The sequence below is a fragment of the Kogia breviceps genome, chromosome 5 (genome assembly GCF_026419965.1).
Source record: "Kogia breviceps isolate mKogBre1 chromosome 5, mKogBre1 haplotype 1, whole genome shotgun sequence".
In the NCBI taxonomy this organism is placed as follows: Eukaryota; Metazoa; Chordata; class Mammalia; order Artiodactyla; family Physeteridae; genus Kogia; species Kogia breviceps.
The window spans coordinates 138,746,967-138,764,903 of NC_081314.1; the positions used below are offsets into that span (position 1 = coordinate 138,746,967).

At 45.7% G+C, this 17,937-nt stretch overlaps 1 protein-coding gene across 1 annotated transcript; it reads right to left on the reverse strand.

Annotated features, from left to right (window-relative positions):
* Positions 1-2,454: 2,454 nt before the first annotated feature.
* Positions 2,455-16,725, reverse strand: ATP5PO (ATP synthase peripheral stalk subunit OSCP). The gene is made up of 8 exons (XM_059064472.2): positions 16,047-16,725; positions 11,594-11,850; positions 10,345-10,395; positions 9,244-9,354; positions 6,348-6,477; positions 5,514-5,626; positions 2,937-3,023; positions 2,455-2,636 (listed from the first exon to the last, which is right to left on the reverse strand). The coding sequence occupies exons 2-8, from the start codon at positions 11,627-11,629 to the stop codon at positions 2,523-2,525; spliced, it is 642 nt and encodes a 213-aa protein (XP_058920455.1). The 5' UTR covers positions 11,630-11,850; positions 16,047-16,725; the 3' UTR covers positions 2,455-2,522.
* Positions 16,726-17,937: the final 1,212 nt, after the last annotated feature.

The window sequence follows — 17,937 nt, forward strand, 5'->3', positions numbered from 1 at the left end:
ACCGCTCTATCTTCCCTGACAAGGCCCACAGGAGGGAAAGTGCAGGGGAGAGCTGACCTGGGTTAAGGGGTGAATTGGGAGCATCTTAGGGACAAAGTGGGAGGGGACACAGGGACTCACCTAAGGTTAGCTTGGCTTGTTGGCTCCAGTGATGAGGGACCACGTGCCAGGGTGTGGCCAGTGACAAGCTGGAACAAGCACAGAATGAGGCAGAGGTAGAGGCAGGAGTCGCGAAGGACCTGGGCTCTGGGACCCTTCCCACTAGCCACCCAAGCCCGTGGTCCTGGGCAAATCTCTAAGGCTCCTCGGTCTCTTTCCTCCTTTGTAGAGTGGGGTGATGTCTGTCCCACCTGGACCACAGGCTGTTACAAAGCTTAAGTAAGATGTACACGAAATGGCCTTGAAAACTGCAGAGCATCCTTCAGTTAGGGGTGTTAGGTCAGGATTAAGGGCATTTTACTGGGGAGAGACTTCCCTGGAGGACTGATGGAGGGAGTCATCCTAATGATCTAGTAGGAAGCAGGGGTTCTGAATGGCTCTTGAAGACAGGAGATGCTGGCACGCACAATGAGTTGCCAGATGACCTTGCTTGAGTGACGACTGCCCGTCAGGTGCAATGTTGAACCCCTGGGGTCAGATGGCCCAGAGATGTCAGAGGCCTTTGGACCAGTAACCAACACCATTTGCTGACACCTTTACATCTGTGAGACCTGGTACTAAGCTCATCATGATCTTGCAGCTACTCTGGGAGTGGGCATTACTGCTTCTTCCATTTACAGGGGTGGAAACCGAGCCTCGAAGGTGGGACGCTTCCTGGGTTGGAACAGCAGAGGCTTGCACGTAACCCCCCCCACACACAAATGCTCCAAGATGCGTTCTCAGTCACCTCACCTACTGTTGCAGAGAGCAAAGCAGTGAACACCCCGGGACTCACCGCGGACGGCATGTCACATCCCCTCTTATGAAACTTCCTGTTGAACGAGTTGAGTGGTTATTACTCCCGACTAGGTCACTCTACAGTCTGGGAAAGGGTTACTCTTCCAGGGAAGTAACACATTCACTATGGCTGCAGATGTTCCAGTCCTGTCAGGATGTATTTTATGACCTGAAGTATGGTGGCTGCACGCACACCTGGTTGGTTGAGATTTCTCTTCGGGCAGTTTCAGGATAATTGTAATTATCAGAGGAGCAAAAAGATTTATTTCGAGTTTGGCTCCCTCAGCCTGGCTGGAAATGCCTTTAATTGGCAGCACCAATGGGCAGAAGTTCTGCCACACAGCGGGGACTTGAATTCATTTATTTATTTATATTTTTGGCTGCGTTGTGTCTTCATTGCTGCACGTGGCCTTTCTCTAGTCGCGGTGAGCAGTGGCTTCTCTTGTTGCGGAGCACGGGGTCTAGGCGCACGGGCTTCAGTAGTTGTGGCGCACGGGCTTCAGTAGTTGTGGCGCACGGGCTTACTTGCTCCGCGGCACGTGGGATCTTCCCGGACCGGGGATCAGACCCGTGTCCCCTGCACTGGCAGGTGGATCCTTAACCACTGCGTCACCAGGGAAGCCCCAAAGAGCAGTGACCTCTAACCATCAGTGTACCTTCTATCGGAATACCTGCTCCCAAGAGGGGAAAAAATCCTGTGATTCTACCCTGTGCAGACACTCCTGGCCATTCCTTGGTTCAGAGGACATTCTCGGGGGCTGTGACAGCCAGCTGGCTGAGAAAGCTGCCATTCTGCTGCCTTCTCTTGCTAAGTGCAAGGCTCTGATGGGGACCTCCGTGCTCAGGGGGGCTGAGGGAATGAATGCTTGTTGGCACAGTAACTGCTTTTAGATTTTCTAGATTCTAGACTAGAGGCATCTTTTACAGAAAACATTACTGCCTTTAAAAGTAGGATAACGTGGAGGGTGGGACCGTAGGACCAGTCACTTTGGGCTGAAACAAGGCAGAATGCACACGCTGGAAGTACCTGCTAGTCCAGCAGGTGAGCACGGCCTGGCCCCACCTGAAGGACACTGCGCGGCCCAGTCGCCCGGCGGGCGTGGGACGCCAGGGGCACAGCAGGAGGGGCGGGCGCATGTGCTGCAGAAGCTGTAAGGGGCGGGAAGCCGCAGAGCAGCGGCTGCCAGTGTCTGAGCAGCGTGGGCTCAGGGACCACTTCCAGCGTCTGACTAGAGATGGGTCCCGGCACTGGAAACTGGGAGGTGACAACCGCTTTGCTTTACCTTAGCTCAGGGCTCCGAGACAAAGGAAATGAGGTAAGATACATGAAGTACCTCACGGTCCCTGGTACAAAGGTTATCTTTTTCCTAAGGGACACAAGCTTCCATAAATTCCTAAGAACAATCGACACAAACTAAATTCCAAAGGGCCTTTTAACCTTTACACTAAGGGGATCCTGAAAGATATAAAAATAAGGCTCCCTATATTTCCACTTTAAAAGACAGTAAACATAGTATATTCTGTTCAGGAAGCACTTTATTGTTGCTCCAAGTTTAAGAACTTTCACTTTCAGGAAATCAACACTTTTAGAAAATCTCCCGCATCGCTTTGCTCAGCTTCTGAATCTTGGTTTTTGCGGACATATCAACATATTTCTCTCCAATACGGACAATCATTCCACCCATGATTGATGGATCAATCTAGGAAAGAAAATAGGTTGGAAATGTGAAAACACATTGACATTTCATTAATCAAAAAGAAAGATGAAAAAGTGCTCTGAAAAGTCTACGTGCTACGTAACTGTAAGCGGCCACAATTATATCTAGAAAATGACGGAAGTCAAATTGTGAAGGACTCAATAATCATTTATATTGAAAATAAATACGAAGGTTCTACTATAGGCAAGTTTTTACATAATTAAATCTAATTTTCCACTGTCTATAGCCATTTTAGGTGTCAAACAACCCGAGGAAACGTACCGCACGTAATTAAAAACCTACCTTAACTTCCAATTTCAATACTTGGCCTTTACTTAGGAAGCTCTTCAAGACTGTTTTTAATTCGGTAAGAGTGGCTTCATCTAAAGGCTAAAAAAGGACAAAACCATCCTTTAAATTTAGATAAAGCAAAACAGAAAGTTACTATAGTTGAAGGAGAGAAAAAAACCATCCCTCTGGCAACCTATCACCAAGACAGGCCTCGTGAATTCCTGTTAAATATCTGAGGGCCCATCCTGGGGCTGTGCCGCAATGCTCGCTCATCAATGCTGGTGTCGGGTGTGCAAAGGCCCTGCCTCACAAGAACACCCGGGCAGCTCACACTGGGAGGTGAGGTTCACTTACTGCCCATCTCTGCTCCATGGTACTAGCAGCAGAACTTAGAAGTAACGACTGGGGGAAAAACCCGAAGTTTATAATGCCTGAGGATGCAGGCCGCTCCGCCGCGCGGCTCCCCCAGGTGCAGCCTGAGTCTATTATCCCCTTGGATGAAAAGCTGCAGTTTGACCTGGGATCTGCGGGTACCAGGAGCCCCGGCACGCCGCTCCACTCTCTGCAGCTCACAGAGAGCCCGGGCAGGCGGCTGGCTCCTAGAGTCGGTACAGCTCTGTAATCCTGTTCCTACAGAGCAAGTGCCCTGCCCATCCAGACAGTGTTCTCTCCTTTTTGCCCCAATTTTTACCCCTGATTGGGTGAGAACGACAAATGTTGCTGAAGGAGCGGCGTTTCACCTGTCACAAATCCTACCTCCCAACCCACACACCCAAGAGTCCAAAAGCTAGCAAAGAAGCCTTTACGCTCTGCAAAGATCCAACAGTATCTTTCGGGGGTGGTGGTGGGGAAGTCTATCAGTGCTCCATCAGTCATTCGCTGAGTCTCTGAGGTTAGAGAACTCAGAAGTATACGCCCACCTTCCATTCAGACACATGCTGCATGCTAAGCACCCGTGTGTGCCAGGCATTTTATACCACCACCTCCTTTAGCCTGGACAGCTCCGGGGGGTCAGGAGTTATTGTTCCCATTTTACGTGTGGGAGAACTGAGGCTCACAGTGGTTAAGAAGAACTCACCCGGGCAGGAGAGATAAATTGGGAGACTGGGATAAACACATACACATATATACATACGTATAAAAAATAGATAACTAATAAGAAACTAGTGTATAGCACAGGGAACTCTACTCAATACTCTGTCATACCCTATATGGGAATAGAATCTAAAAAAGAGTGGATATATATATATAACTGATTCACTTTGCTGTACATCTGAAACTAACACATTGTAAATCAACTATACTCCAATAAAAATGTAAAAAAAACCACCTCACCTAAGTTCCCACCATCAGGTGAGGACTAGTGCCAATATCTGAAATCAGTCTATTTCTAAAGTCTGTGCCCCTAGTCATTAATCAAGGTGTGTATATATATATATATATATATATATATATATATATATATATATTTTTAAGGGTGGAAATTATTTACCCGGGAGACTCAACATCAAAAACATTAGCATCAGCTGGTTCTAAGAAACTTACAAAATCATGTCGTGGTAATCACTGAAGAATGACCTGCACCAGTGCCTGGCCATGGGGATGGCGTGACCACCTGGCCAGGGAAGCCTGCTCTGAGCGCTATGGTCAAGGAGAACCCGTGCAGTCACGGTGGGCTCCGGAGAACATCTGAGCTGTGTTGATTCTCAGCCAGGTATGTGCTTTGGGGACACCAACTACTGAACTACAAATGTACGAACAGGTACTACGTGCTAAAATGTCTCCTTGATATTATGCTCTTTTGGAGAGTTAGAATATCTTTTAAACACTAGAAATATTAATCTAGGTGAGGTCAGGTGCTGCGTTCCCCAAGTAAATCTACCATGTTCTATTGATAATTAAGCCCCACAGACTGTTTCCCTACCTTGACTGAACTACAGCGGGAAGAGAATACATACTTAAGACAAGAACAACAAAATTAATTCTGGGGAGGTAATGCAGATTAAGGAACATGGACTTCTGAGAGAGAGGCCTGTGTACAAATCCTAGTTCCACATTCTGTGACCTCGAGCAAGCAACTTATTCCCCTGGGCTTCAGTTACCTCATCGGTAAAATGAAGATAATAACACTTCTGCTTCACACAGACCTTGGATATTAAAATAAAGTGCCCAGAATAGTGTAGGTTTCAAAATTCAGCCCACTTCAGCGAGTCAGTAAGACCAAAGGGTCCTTCCGCCTCACCCCTTCCCACTCACCACCGCAAAAGATTAGACACTCATTTCAGTAAACTCCTTAGTGTGATATTTACAAAATAACTTAAACCTGTAATGGAACATAAACCAGTATTTCCCGACACATTTTTAACCCAACTACACTCTTTATGAATAATCACTGCTTAGGGAAGCACCAAGAAGACACGCTTGCCCTTGCAAAGCAGAGGTTCACAGAAGCTGGTATAAGTGAAGCAAACCGCCCAAGTGCCAAGTCGCCTGTCCTGATTTCTTGACTTTAGCCTTTTTCTTTCTGTTCTGCAAAATGTGACACAGGGGATGTCAAGGCAAATGCAGCAGCAACAGCCCATCACCTACAGATGCGGTGGCAACTGTGCAGGGCACTTCTCCCCGGTGGACACTCATCATGGTGGAAAAGGCAGAAACGACCCCAGTGGTATTGTTCAAACGACCATTTTCAGCCAGCAAATCTGGGAAAGTAAAGGTATTTCACTTAAATCAGGTCATTCATGAAGCATTATATTCACCTCGAACGCAAACTTAGATTTATGGCCTTAAAATTCAATGTCATTTAAGAACGTGAATGGAGAAGATGCAACTTGTTATTTAAAAAGAATATTCAATGTTCAAAAAAAAAAAAAAAGACTGAACAAACAAGGATTTAAATTTGTAAGGGTGTGTGTGTCTTACATGGATTTGCAACAGATTTCTTGATACAGCTTTCAATCTGATTTTCAGGTCTATGCCACAGATACCAGTGCTGGCCACAAATCCCAAAGCTAACACACCGTCTATATTCACTACACGCTTTCTTTGAATTCTGAGCGATCATGGGATTTGAAAAGCAACTCAAATGTACCAAAGAATGCAAATGTCTTCAAGGACAGGGGCACAGCCACTGGTTACAAACCACTTTCTTGGTATGAGTCCCACCGGTCTCGTCCATGGGTTGAAACTATGCAGTCAGACATTCTTGCATCTTACTATCCTTTAGGCAGCGCTCCTCAAACTGTAACGCCCAAACAATTCACTTGGGGAGCCAATTAAGATGCAGATCCTGATTTAGCAGGTTGGGGTGGGACCGAGACCCTTCACTGCCACAAGGCAGGTGATGCTGGTGTTCCTGTCCACGGACCACAGTTTCAGTAGCGGAATTTTCAGAGGCTTCAATAACAAAGATCTAATACTTACTGATCAGGTTGGACGTGAGGGGAGAAAACTTCTCTTTTGCTGTCATGTCATTCAGGCTTTTCATTTTAATGGAACGCTTTACATAGGGATTCAAGACAGAAGCAGCCATTTTGGGTTCCTTCAAGATTTGCTAAAAATACCAAAAAATAATTTCTTATACTCTTCAGAGCATAAATGATCCTAGCTGTCATATACACATATGTTCTGATGAATCATATATTTCATGAATAAAATTGGCACTCTCAAAGCACATGAAGAGAAGTTTACAATCACAAAATTTTCTTTGCTTTTAAGATGATTTTACACAGGATACAGTATTTCTTGAAAACACTTAAATCCACTTTAATGAAGTTTTTAAAATTTATTTTTGCCTTTCAAGAGAGATTACAGAAAAACTAAGCAGCCAAAAGATTCAATTCCCCACATATTTTAATGTACCTACTATGGGTAATACTCTCGTTTTTCCCACGCTAAGAGGATGCTAGTACCGCCCACACTCCAGTGTAGACCTAATGAGATGTGCTGACTCTGCAGGCGGCCTCCCGGCCTTTCCCTCGGAGCGGCCTCTCCCTCTCAGGCTGACCCAGATTCTGTCCTGCCTCTCCGAGAGCTCAGGAGAACCAACCCAGCGCTGTGCGGGAGCTCTGGGGCTTCCGGATCAGCCTCAGTCAGTGTGGGAGGAAAAACGGCCAAAAACCGGGAGTGCAACTACCACTGGAGACACAACTTTGTCTCCGTGGTGTCACGTCACCAATGTCTGGTCCGTGGTCACGTGCAGCTTCCGGCACTCTGCTCCCGAGTGTCAGGCCAGAGCTCCAGCAGACCAACGGCTGTTTCCATTTGGGCATCTTTCAGTCATGCACCTCTATTGGCCCCTCAACCCCTCCGTCGGCACCCTCTCCTGGGCTCCGGGACAATTTCTGTCTCTGATCCTAGCTACCTGCCTACACTGCCATCTAATGCTAAAACTTCAACTTGAGCGACCGCAAAGAAACAATATTTTTCCATAAAAACTGCTAGCTTCTACAAACTACAAGCATTCTGGAGTTGGAGCCGTGGCTCGAGTTTTTCATGGCTCGTATCTGTTTTTGCTGCATCACCCGTGGACAGTTAGTGACACCTGGGCAGCAGCACATCTGCCTCTCAGTGCCAAGAGATGGCTGATTTTCTTTGATAAAGAGTCTTAAGGCAATGGCCTCCTCTGTATGTCTCCACGTCTTGACCGACTTCAAGTGTTAATCAAACCCCATTCTAACGTCCACAAGCCAGGCCACTGGCCGCTCTGCACACACCGGTGCTTGGTTTAAAGCGGGCGTGGGGGACGAGCAGCGGGCAGCCGCCGTCACCGCCCAGAAAGCCCGTGTGCAGCCCCGTCTGCCCCTGCTACTCGTCCCCCGAGTGTCCCCAACGGTGAGTATAATTCTGTGAGGGTCAGAACGGTTGACGGTACCAACTGAGATCAAAAGCCTTATCTGCAGAGACAGATGGACGAAGGGAGGCAAACGGAGCTAAAATTACTGTCTGTTAACAGGACGAAAGTTCCCACAAAAGCTCAAAATGAAAAAACAAACAAAACTTATTGTTCTATACAACTCGGCTGTGAAGGTTTTTATCCCCTCTGACAAACAGTAAGATTAAAAAGAAAAAAATCTTTAGAAGTAAGTTGATTAAAAATTACAAGAAAGTCTTAAAACATAAAATCAAAAACAAGAGCACCACTTTCTCTGGAGCGATTATACACCAGCTGTGCAACCCCCCCTCCTTTAATGCAGAACTTGCTGCCAGAGGTGGGAACTAGAAAGCACTGAACTGCATAAAGTACAGCAGTACAGTATCTTTATTTCAAGCCCCGGATGTGAGTGACATCGCAGCCTGCCCTCCATCTCCTATTGCTGACGACCCTTCAGCTCTGCCATCTCCCACCTCCCTCCCTCCTCAGTCAGTAACTCTTCTTGCCTGTGCACTCGATGCAGCCCCTGCACGCCAGCTGTTGCACTGTACTGCTGCACTTTTCGAGGTACTGTACTGTAAGATTACAAATGTTCTATTTTTGTTTTTATGTATCTGTGTGAAAAGTATTATAAACCTATTACAGTGCAGTGCTATACAGCCAACTGCGTTAGCTGGGTACCTAGGCGAACTCTGTTGGACCTACGAACGTGCTCTTGGAACGGAACTCGTTTGTATGTAGGGGACTTACTGTAAAAGGAGCAGGGGATGAAACAACGTGTAGTAACCTGTTAACTAGAAAACGGAGGGGAAACTGCAGTGGGGACTCTTCCATTTAAGTTACACTGTAGGCTTTTGTTAACTCAGTTCATTTACTCTTCTTTTCATGTTTAAAAAAACACATAAAAATAAACTTTCCCCTGCAGCCTTATGGTCTTTGCCGGTTCTCTATTATCGTTATGGAACTCTTGCACCTTCACTAATTTTGCTACCCAGCGTGCTCTACTCATTTTCTCCTCACAAAAGGCTTCATAAGGAAAATAAATTCCCAGTTAAACAAAACCATAATATATTCTAAAGACTGTTTTGGAAATACCTGGAAATACAAGCAAAGATTCTCAAGGTGACTTTTTAATTCTCTTTTGATATGACAATGTTTCTTAAATTACCATCTTAAATTTAGATTTTCTATTTCTTCTCTGAGCCCAAAATCTTGGTTCCTAATATTAATATCCTCACCTGCGTCAGTTTGTACCTATTATACAATAGGTTCAGAACAATAATACCCAGTATTATTACTATCAACATCATTACAGAAAATACGTTTTTCCTTTTTCTTGCAACTCTTTCTCTTAGGATATACCTCATTAGGGATGCAGAGTCAAATATCTAAGCAAAGTATATACAATGAGAACTTAATAAGTAATGAACAGGAAAGATTACTTACTGCTACTCTCAACAGTTCCTTTTCTACTTGTTCCAGTTTATTCTGTTTAGATGCAGCAGAATAAAGAGCAGTGGCGTAGCGACCTTCGATACCATATACCTGAACAGGTGGCTTTAAAAAAAAGGGTGGAGGAGCGGAGGAAGAGAAAAGGAAAATCAGTTAAGACAATACTACGGTATCGACAGCAAAAAGAAATATTTATAATTAAAAAAATACATCTTTTATAGCACAAAACAGTTTAAATATGTCATCAAAGAGCTATCCTGAATGACAATTCTCAAAATTAGGGATGCTTCCTTGGCCGTTCACTCTATCTGTGAGCTTCCAATTTCTCATCTTAAAACGATGTTTGGGAAACATGGTGTCCGAAGTCCCCTTCTGCTCTAACTACTTATAATTCAACTATGTTAATTATGAGATGAGCTTAGGATTCCTTTGAATTCAATAACTACTTAGTTCCAAGTTTGGGAGGTTTTAAACACTGATAGAAGGCAGTTTTGAACATGTTAGAACCAGGAAAACAGGTGTTTATGAAACATACACAAGCATACTTTTATACATTTCAGAGTAATACTGCAAATATCCCTTACAGAGCTCCATAAATGTTCAGTTTAATGGAGCCCTTTAGCAATTTACTAAGCGCCTGAGGCTTGAATTATTTTTTACAATGAACCACTGGCTTTTAAAACCACACTACCATCAATGTATGACTACATATGCTTAGCGGTACTGTGTGATTGTAGTGGAAAAGCTTAGGCTTTGGATGAGCAAGATTTAGTTTCAGTCCAGCTTTAAGACTAAGCTGAATAACCTTGGGCACGTTTTCCCAAAGTCTGTTTCCTTTTTTGTAAAATGGGAAGAGCAGCTACCTCCCATCACTGTTATCACGTTTTAAGAAATTCTCCTATTTTAAGGTTGTGCGTGGGCCTGCCCCACGGCAGCCATTCAACACTATTCCGTCCCCTAGCCCCTCCACCCCCATCGTATTTGGGGAACCACAAATCATGAAGGTTTAGGGGTAACTATACAAAATCCATGCCCTAAATGTACTGCTCTCTGATTCACACACATTCATCTGCTTTACAATTACAAAAGACATACCCTCACAAGCTTGGCAAACGGCCTGGCCACAGATGTACTGAAGCGTCGCACCTTTAAAACAAAAAGAGAAAGTGGATCAAACGAGACTACTTAAAGGATTTCTGCATTTAAACCTACAATAATAAACAGTAAACATGACTTCTAGCTGATTCACTTCTCATGTTTCCTTGTATCATCACACAGATTACATGAGGGTGAGCTGCTCTTTATTACCTAGGAGTAAATTTCCCCACTGAGAATCATTCCAGGTTGCTTGGGAAATTGCTTTTCTACTTCTAACTTCCTGGTCTACCAGGAATAGGCTGAGGCAAGCACACCACTATGAGAGAGAAAACACTAAGTTTGGTGAAATACGTCTTCCAAAAAAATTTAACAAGATTTTCGGCATTTATATTACCACCCTCGAGCATGATTTTAATAAAAAATGGGAGGATTCCAGGCATGATCTGCAAGAGATGGACCTTCTTAGAACCCAAATGCTATCTGAAAATACAGACGAATTCTTTGGGTACTCCAGCCGTCTGATGTGAGAACAGGCCCTAGTACCTTGTCTATCAAAATACTATCTTGACATTGTTGAGATGGTATCTTGTCTATCAAGAGTTGGAATCCAGAGTTTAAAAGGCACCTGCAAAGGCACAGGTCACTTTCGGATAATTCCAGTTCTAAGTGTACTATAGCGGCTGTGAGAGTTAAAAGACTTTATAACACTTATGGAAAACTTACGGAAGCTGTACGCTGTCATGATCTGTAAAGCATCACGTAATATAAAGAGCACCATTTTTCTTGCCAACTCTGTGGATTCGAATCTCAGCTCTAACCCTCATTGGCTGAGCAGCCAAGGACGAGTCATTTTAACTTTTCGGTCTCACTTTTTTATTAAAACGTGAAATGTGCTTTTACAAATTATTCCTTAGCATTACTGGTGACCCCGGCCAGGTATGACCACCACAACAAAGAGAGATCCCCCTTCACCTGTGCCCTTCAAACCAGCTGCTTCTCCGGGCTGTGCTCAGAAGACGCCAAGGTAGGACACGCGCAGCCCCAAGCCCACCGGCCCGCGCGCATCCTTGGGGGTAAGCAGGGCTGCCCAGGTCGCCTGGCGTCGCCCCCCACTCGCCTGGCCCCGCGACCTTGAACGGCGGCCACGCTCCCCAGCTGTGGCCTGGAACCGTGGAACTTAGGGGTCTTGCACGAGTCACCCCAGGAGGACTTCTCCCACTGGCTTTCAGGACCTCCGTTCTCTCACCTGCAGGGAGAGCCGGGACACTGACGGCGCGGCCATCTTCTCCTGGCGGCTGTAGGTCAAACCAGAGCTGGCAAAAGCGACCAAGAGCGCACGCGTGCGTCAGCGTAGCCGCTCGGCCTGCTGGGAAATGTAGGCGTAGGTCGTCAGGCCGCATGCGTAGGGATCTCCCTCAGGCTGGGAGTTGTAGTCCTTAGAAGCGAGTGGTCAGGGCTGGACCCACAGGGCTGGCTGGTGGGACTAGTGGGCTCAGACAGCACCTGGAAATGAAATTCTAGAGTTACTAAGTGACCCTTATTGTAGAATAGATATAGTGCCCCTAGCTTAAAATTTCCATTTAGATAAGTACGGTGGCCTTTGTTCCATTTCACATTCATCCCTAGCCTCATTAGCGTGTCTACCCTTTCTTCCTACCACTCTAAAGGGTGATCAAGCGCAGTTCCTCGCTCTGTATGTATATATAAACCCCGAGCGTTACAGCTCCAGCACCGGACACTACGTGCCCAGTACCTGGGCCGTGACTGCTCCTGCATACCTCTATCCCACCTCCACCCCATCTCACATGAGTACAGCACTGACCTCTTGGTTTGTGCGGACGCGTGAGGTTCTGGTGTTTAAACACTTCCTTCTGGGTAAGCCAGAGTGATTATCTGAGAACCATACCTAAAAATAGAACTGGTGTTTGAGCAAGTGTGACATTGAAACTGAGAACCCAACACTAGCTTTGTCTAGTTTCTCTGCATTCATAAAAACAACCTATTTTCAACCCACTTCCCCCTAAATGGAATTTACTCTAATTTTCTCTTGTGTACAGAAGAGAGTTGGCTGTCGGAGCTTGGTTGGAGTTTCCTGGTTGCAGTAATGGGGTCCTATGGTTAATTAAGATGTCTTTCTGCTCAGATCTATTATAGGAACACAGATCAAGTCCTTAATTTACCCTTTTCGAGTGCAGGCTTCTCATCATAACAAAAACTTGTTAAAATGCAGAAAAGTAGAAGGGATGTAATTGCCCTCTTTTCGAACATGCAGAGGCAGCTGTTGTCAATACTTTAGTGTGTTGTCTCCCATTATTTTTTCAGATAGTAGCCTGGACTGCCCAGGCTTGAATCCCAGTCCTTTCATTGACCTTGGCCCAATTATATAACTTCTCTGTGCTTCAGTGTTCTAATCTATGAGTATTAGAATAGCACCTACCTTAGGGCTGTTAGGAAAAATGAACAAGTTGTAGATCTATCTATCTATAGATTTAGAACAATTGTCTGACAGACTGGCACTCAATATATGTTCTCTATTTTGTTTTTGTTTTTATAGTCTGTAACTTAATCATTCAGTAATCTTGAACATAATTCAGATGGTTGCCTTTTTCTTTTTTTCCATTTTAAACAATTTCACCTCCTGAGCATCTTTAGACACAATTATTTTTTGTTCTTCCTTAGGATAACTTCCAAATAGATTTCCAGAGCTGGCACAACTTGGCGAGAGGGTATGAGCACTTTAAAAGTCTTTGATGAATGAGGCTGTGCTCTTTTCAAAACTTTAAACCAATTTATGCTTTCACTAGCAGTGCATAAAAACCCTTGTTTTACTTTTCTCTGCAAACTCTTTTGGGAGGCTGTCTTCAGACATGTCTAATGGAAAGTATATGCATTATGCAACACATTTTATTGAGCACCTATTATGTGCAGCAGCTCTTCTATACCCTGGAGGTACAGCAGGGTACAAGACAAGGTGCTTGCCTTCATAGACCTTATATTCTATGTGGAACCAAACCACAAACCCCATGTTTCCTAATGTGTGGGTGTTATTAAATGTAATTCAAATCAAAAGTTCTGGGGCCAAATATAGTTGGAAAACTCTAGACTATCGCATTAATAATTAACTATAAGGAAGCTGTAAGGTTGCATAGCAACAGGGAGATTCCCTCTATTTCCTTTGTATTTACCCCCATCTCACTTCAGCCCTTGGCATTTTGCCAAAATAATAGTTTGTGGTCGTTTGAATTTTAGGGTTTATCAAATGGTTGCACATGTATGGTTTCATTTTTATTTTGAGTCTCAGGATAATTCTATGATGTAAGTAGTCTGGTACTCCCCTACTTTATAGCTGCTGAAACTTCTTGGATCCTGTTTGGGCAGCTCATCTAGGAAATGGCAGTGCTGGGTCTCAGGATGCATTTCTGGGCGTCAGATTTTGATGCCAGTGTATGCGGCTTACATCTTGGTGATCTGGGCAATTGGAGAAACACAGAAGCAGCCCTGATGCCTGACACCTCCACAGTCAAGTCTCCCTCCACCTGCTCATGGATTCCTGGGTGTCTGCTGAAATCTCACAGCAAGCGAAGCCCAGCAATGACCAGCCAGGGCGTCAGAGACAAACTCTCACGAGGGACCAGCTGGCAGCAGTTTCCCAGATGGGGGAGTATCAAACCTTCTTATATGCAAGAATAGAGAATTTGAAAGAAAAAAAGAATTTTGTCCCATAGAAGAAGGGAAAAGACATAGCACTTTACTTTTATAGTGCTTTCCTCCTGTACAAGCTTAAATTGTTTAAAAAATAGTTATTTTAACAGCTGAGGCTGACAGAATCAAAGGGACTTGCCCAAGGCCACAATCCAGGGCTTCAGTGGTAGTGAAACCCAGACATCAAATCTCAGTATTTTTAAGCTGATTTTCAATTCAAAACAAATATATTTCTCACCATTTTATTTTCTTTGTAAAGGCACCATATGCTGTCATGAAAACCAGCAGCGTGCTGTCATGAGACCCTCAATTGCACATGTTTTAAAAAATGAAGTGATTTCCCCCTTGACCAGAAAGATCCTTGTAAAACTCAGAAATCTGGATGAAGGTTAACATGCAAAATGTTCACCGTACTCACTTTAAAATGGCAAAAAATTGGAAACAAATGTCTGAGCATAAGAATGGTTTTAAAAATGGAACATTGTGCAGCTGATACCATGAGATTTTCAAAAAGCATTTAGTGACATAGAAAAATATTTAATGACACCGAGGAAACAATTCCAAACTACATTCTGTATTTTCCTATAATGAGCACGTGTCACTACCATAATCAGAAGAATAAAAGGGGGGGATACCGTGATCCTGTCCCTTAACTATGTTCCCAGTAAAGAAGAGATCCATCCACTCTAGTTTCTTTTTTCTTTCTTTCTTTTTTTTTTTGTGGTACGCGGGCCTCTCACTATTGTGGCCTCTCCAGTTGCGGAGCACAGGCTCCGGACGCGCAGGCTCAGCGGCCGTGGCTCACGGGCCCAGACACCCGGCCGCATGTGGGATCTTCCCGGATCGGGGCACGAACCCGTGTCCCCTGCAGCGGCAGGCGGACTCTCAACCACTGCGCCACCAGGGAAGCCCCACTCTAGTTTCTGATAATGCTCAACTTCTAACTTGCAGGGCAATGCTTCAAGTTGACGAGTTCCATGAGGGACCAGGCTCCAAAGTTGGACCAAAGGACTTGTAAGTTTTCTTTCCAAGATTAGCTTCAACTAGACTCCACCAGCCCAGGGAACATTTTCTTGAGCTTTGCAGAATACATACTAAGGATGTTATCTTCAGGGCAAAGGGTGTTAAGATTTTCCCTACACGTTTTGTTACACTGAAAGGACCTGGGAAGTGTTTGCATTATTCATATATTTGTTTATCTTGGAGTGAATTTCCATCAGTTTTCTCTTTCTTTTAGTTCTTTCCCCCTCCAAGTTTATTTTGAGGACTGTACATGGATCCTTTACAGCAGACCAGAGCCAGTTGCTGTCCTGGGGACCCAGGCTGGCAGCCCCGATTTAGAACTTCATATGTAGCTTGTCTTTCAATTTAAACCTTAAGAATGGGAAAGTGACTTTGGCAGCTTTCTACACGTCTATGGCGTTACAGGGGGTTTGAGGCCAGTCCTGCCAATCAGCAGAGGCCCCTGGGCTGGAACTGATCTGGCTTTGAACAAGAAAAATTGTTGACAATAGGACTCCAGGTGCTGAGACCATATGATTTTTTTTTTTTTTTTGCGGTACGCGGGCCTCTCACCGTTGTGGCCTCTCCCGTTGCGGAGCACAGTCTCCGGACGTGCAGGCTCAGCAGCCATGGCTCACGGGCCCAGCCGCTCCGCGGCACGTGGGATCCTCCCGGACCGGGGCACGAACCTGTATCCCCTGCATCGGCAGGTGGACTCCCAACCGCTGCGCCACCAGGAAAGCCCCAGACCATATGATTTAAAACTGTTTATCCTCGGGATTTGATGCATCTACTACAGAAGAAAAGAGTGACTAAAACAACATGAAAGTGGCTTGGTGATATTTTTGAGTCTTTGGAGAAAGCTGCATTAGATGGGTCTGCAGCACAGAGCCGGGACCTGGACGGCGACAGAGGGAGAACCAGGTACTGCGGGAACCGGTCCCCCTCCCCGGCCACGGGCACCTTCCCGCCCCTTCCGCAGCGGTCGTGCCTACCTTGAAGCATCAAGGTCACTGCTCGCGCTCAGCCTGGTCCAGGTTTCCGAAGCATCATCCTGACACGGGGGGGCGCCATCTCCTCACGTTGTCAACTCGGCCTCTGGCCTTGGAATCAATTTCTTTCTAGAGCTTTCGCCATTCAACCCCCCGTGTCACAGCTCCCACAAGCAAGTATGAATCAGAGTACTGTGAGATTGACTAACAAACTGGTTCCTGAGAGATGCTCTAATCCGGGCTCCTTGTGTTTCGGGGCTCAGACGGGCTCAGTGTCTCGTTATTGTCACCCAGCCTCAGTGGGGCAGCCGGTCTTCGGACCCCCAGGGACCCTCCCCTCCCCCCATGTTCTTTCCGGTCGGCGGTGGCCCCGCCTCCTCCTCCGCGCTCACGCTTCCCCGGGCTGGTTCGGCGTTTGCTTGCACGCGCTTTAGAGACCACCGCTCCTGGGTTAGAGCGGACCGAAGACTTTCGTATCCAAGTCCTTTTTCTTTCTGGGTTTGGGGCAGTTCAGGGAAAAGTTATACCTTCAACGGGTGCCCTGTTCCGGTAGGTGGTGATGACGGAAGGAACGAGCAAATGATAAATGCAGAACATTCTTCTGTTTGTTGATTTGCTAAAAATGTTGACAGTAGACAGTGTAGACTGTAGCCATGGGAGCTCTGCAGCTCCCATGCTTGCTTCTGTTTGGTGGTCCAGCTGGGGCTCTGGGGGCGTGGGGAGGCCCTCGTTCCCTGCGGTTTGGTCATTGTCTGCTGTTCCTGCCCAGGTAGTGCCAGCTGTGAGGCTTGGGTGAGTCCCCTAACCGCTGTGCCTCGGTTTCCCCACCTGGAGAATGCAGATAGGAACCGTACAGGTCATGGGAGTTAACCAGTGCGCCATGGACTTGAACTGTTACTCTCCTCAAGACCATCTCTCTAAATAGCGTCTTTCCATATAGAGGCAGGAGGAACACAAAATCGGGTCATTCTTCATCACGGAATTTTAATTCTTATTTTCATCTCCTTCCTGTGCTGTGGCCCAGAACGTAGAGCAGAGCTTCACTGTGGCTTCTGAAAGCTGGGAAACTGTCATTGTCAAAAGCAGCCCGTTTTCGAAGGAGCTTGCCTGCAGGGGGAAGGGCCATAGCTGGTGAGTCCCAACTGGGTCTCCTCATCTGGGAGGTTACAAGAGAAGACGGATTGGTGGTTTTAGAACAATAGGCTCTCAGGATATACTGGTGAACAAGAAAGCATTGAACACGGATTACTTAAAAAAAAAAAAAAAAAAGCAGTATGTATATTTGGTGCAAGTAAAAATGTGAGAATCGTGAAGGCTTTGTAGGAGTTTGGTGTGGAAAAGGAAATTATTTGATAAAGAAAAAAATGATACAGTTTTTTTCTTTGCACAGTTATTTAGCTGTAGTAAAAGGGAAAATAAAAGTCAGGGAGTGAAATGTATACGGACAGGAGGGGAAGCGCTCTCAGAACACGGGACAGTGTGTGGTGCAGTCAGGTTTCGAAATGCCTAGTAGAGAGATGGGATCATTCTGGATCCCACAGTGGGATGTAGCACCCAACAAAGTGTTGATGAACCCTGGTGGCAGACCAACCACTGTGTCGTTTTTATCAATAAAGAAGCACACAGGGAGGAACGCTGACTTTGAGGTTCCTGGTGAATCGGGCTGGAGCTGTTCGGGGTGGTGCACTTTAGTACAAGGAAGATGGAGAAGAACAATGGCCAGTCCAGTCTCATGGAGCTGAGCGCCTGGGAACAGTGTAGATAAGGTGACTTGAGAATAAAGGAGGCTTTTTTCCACCTCCGAGTTTAAAGACGGCCACTGTCTCTGTAGCAAATGAATTAGTGTGACCTTGCAGATGGCCCTTGTGACCTGGAAGTGACAAGGAATAATGAG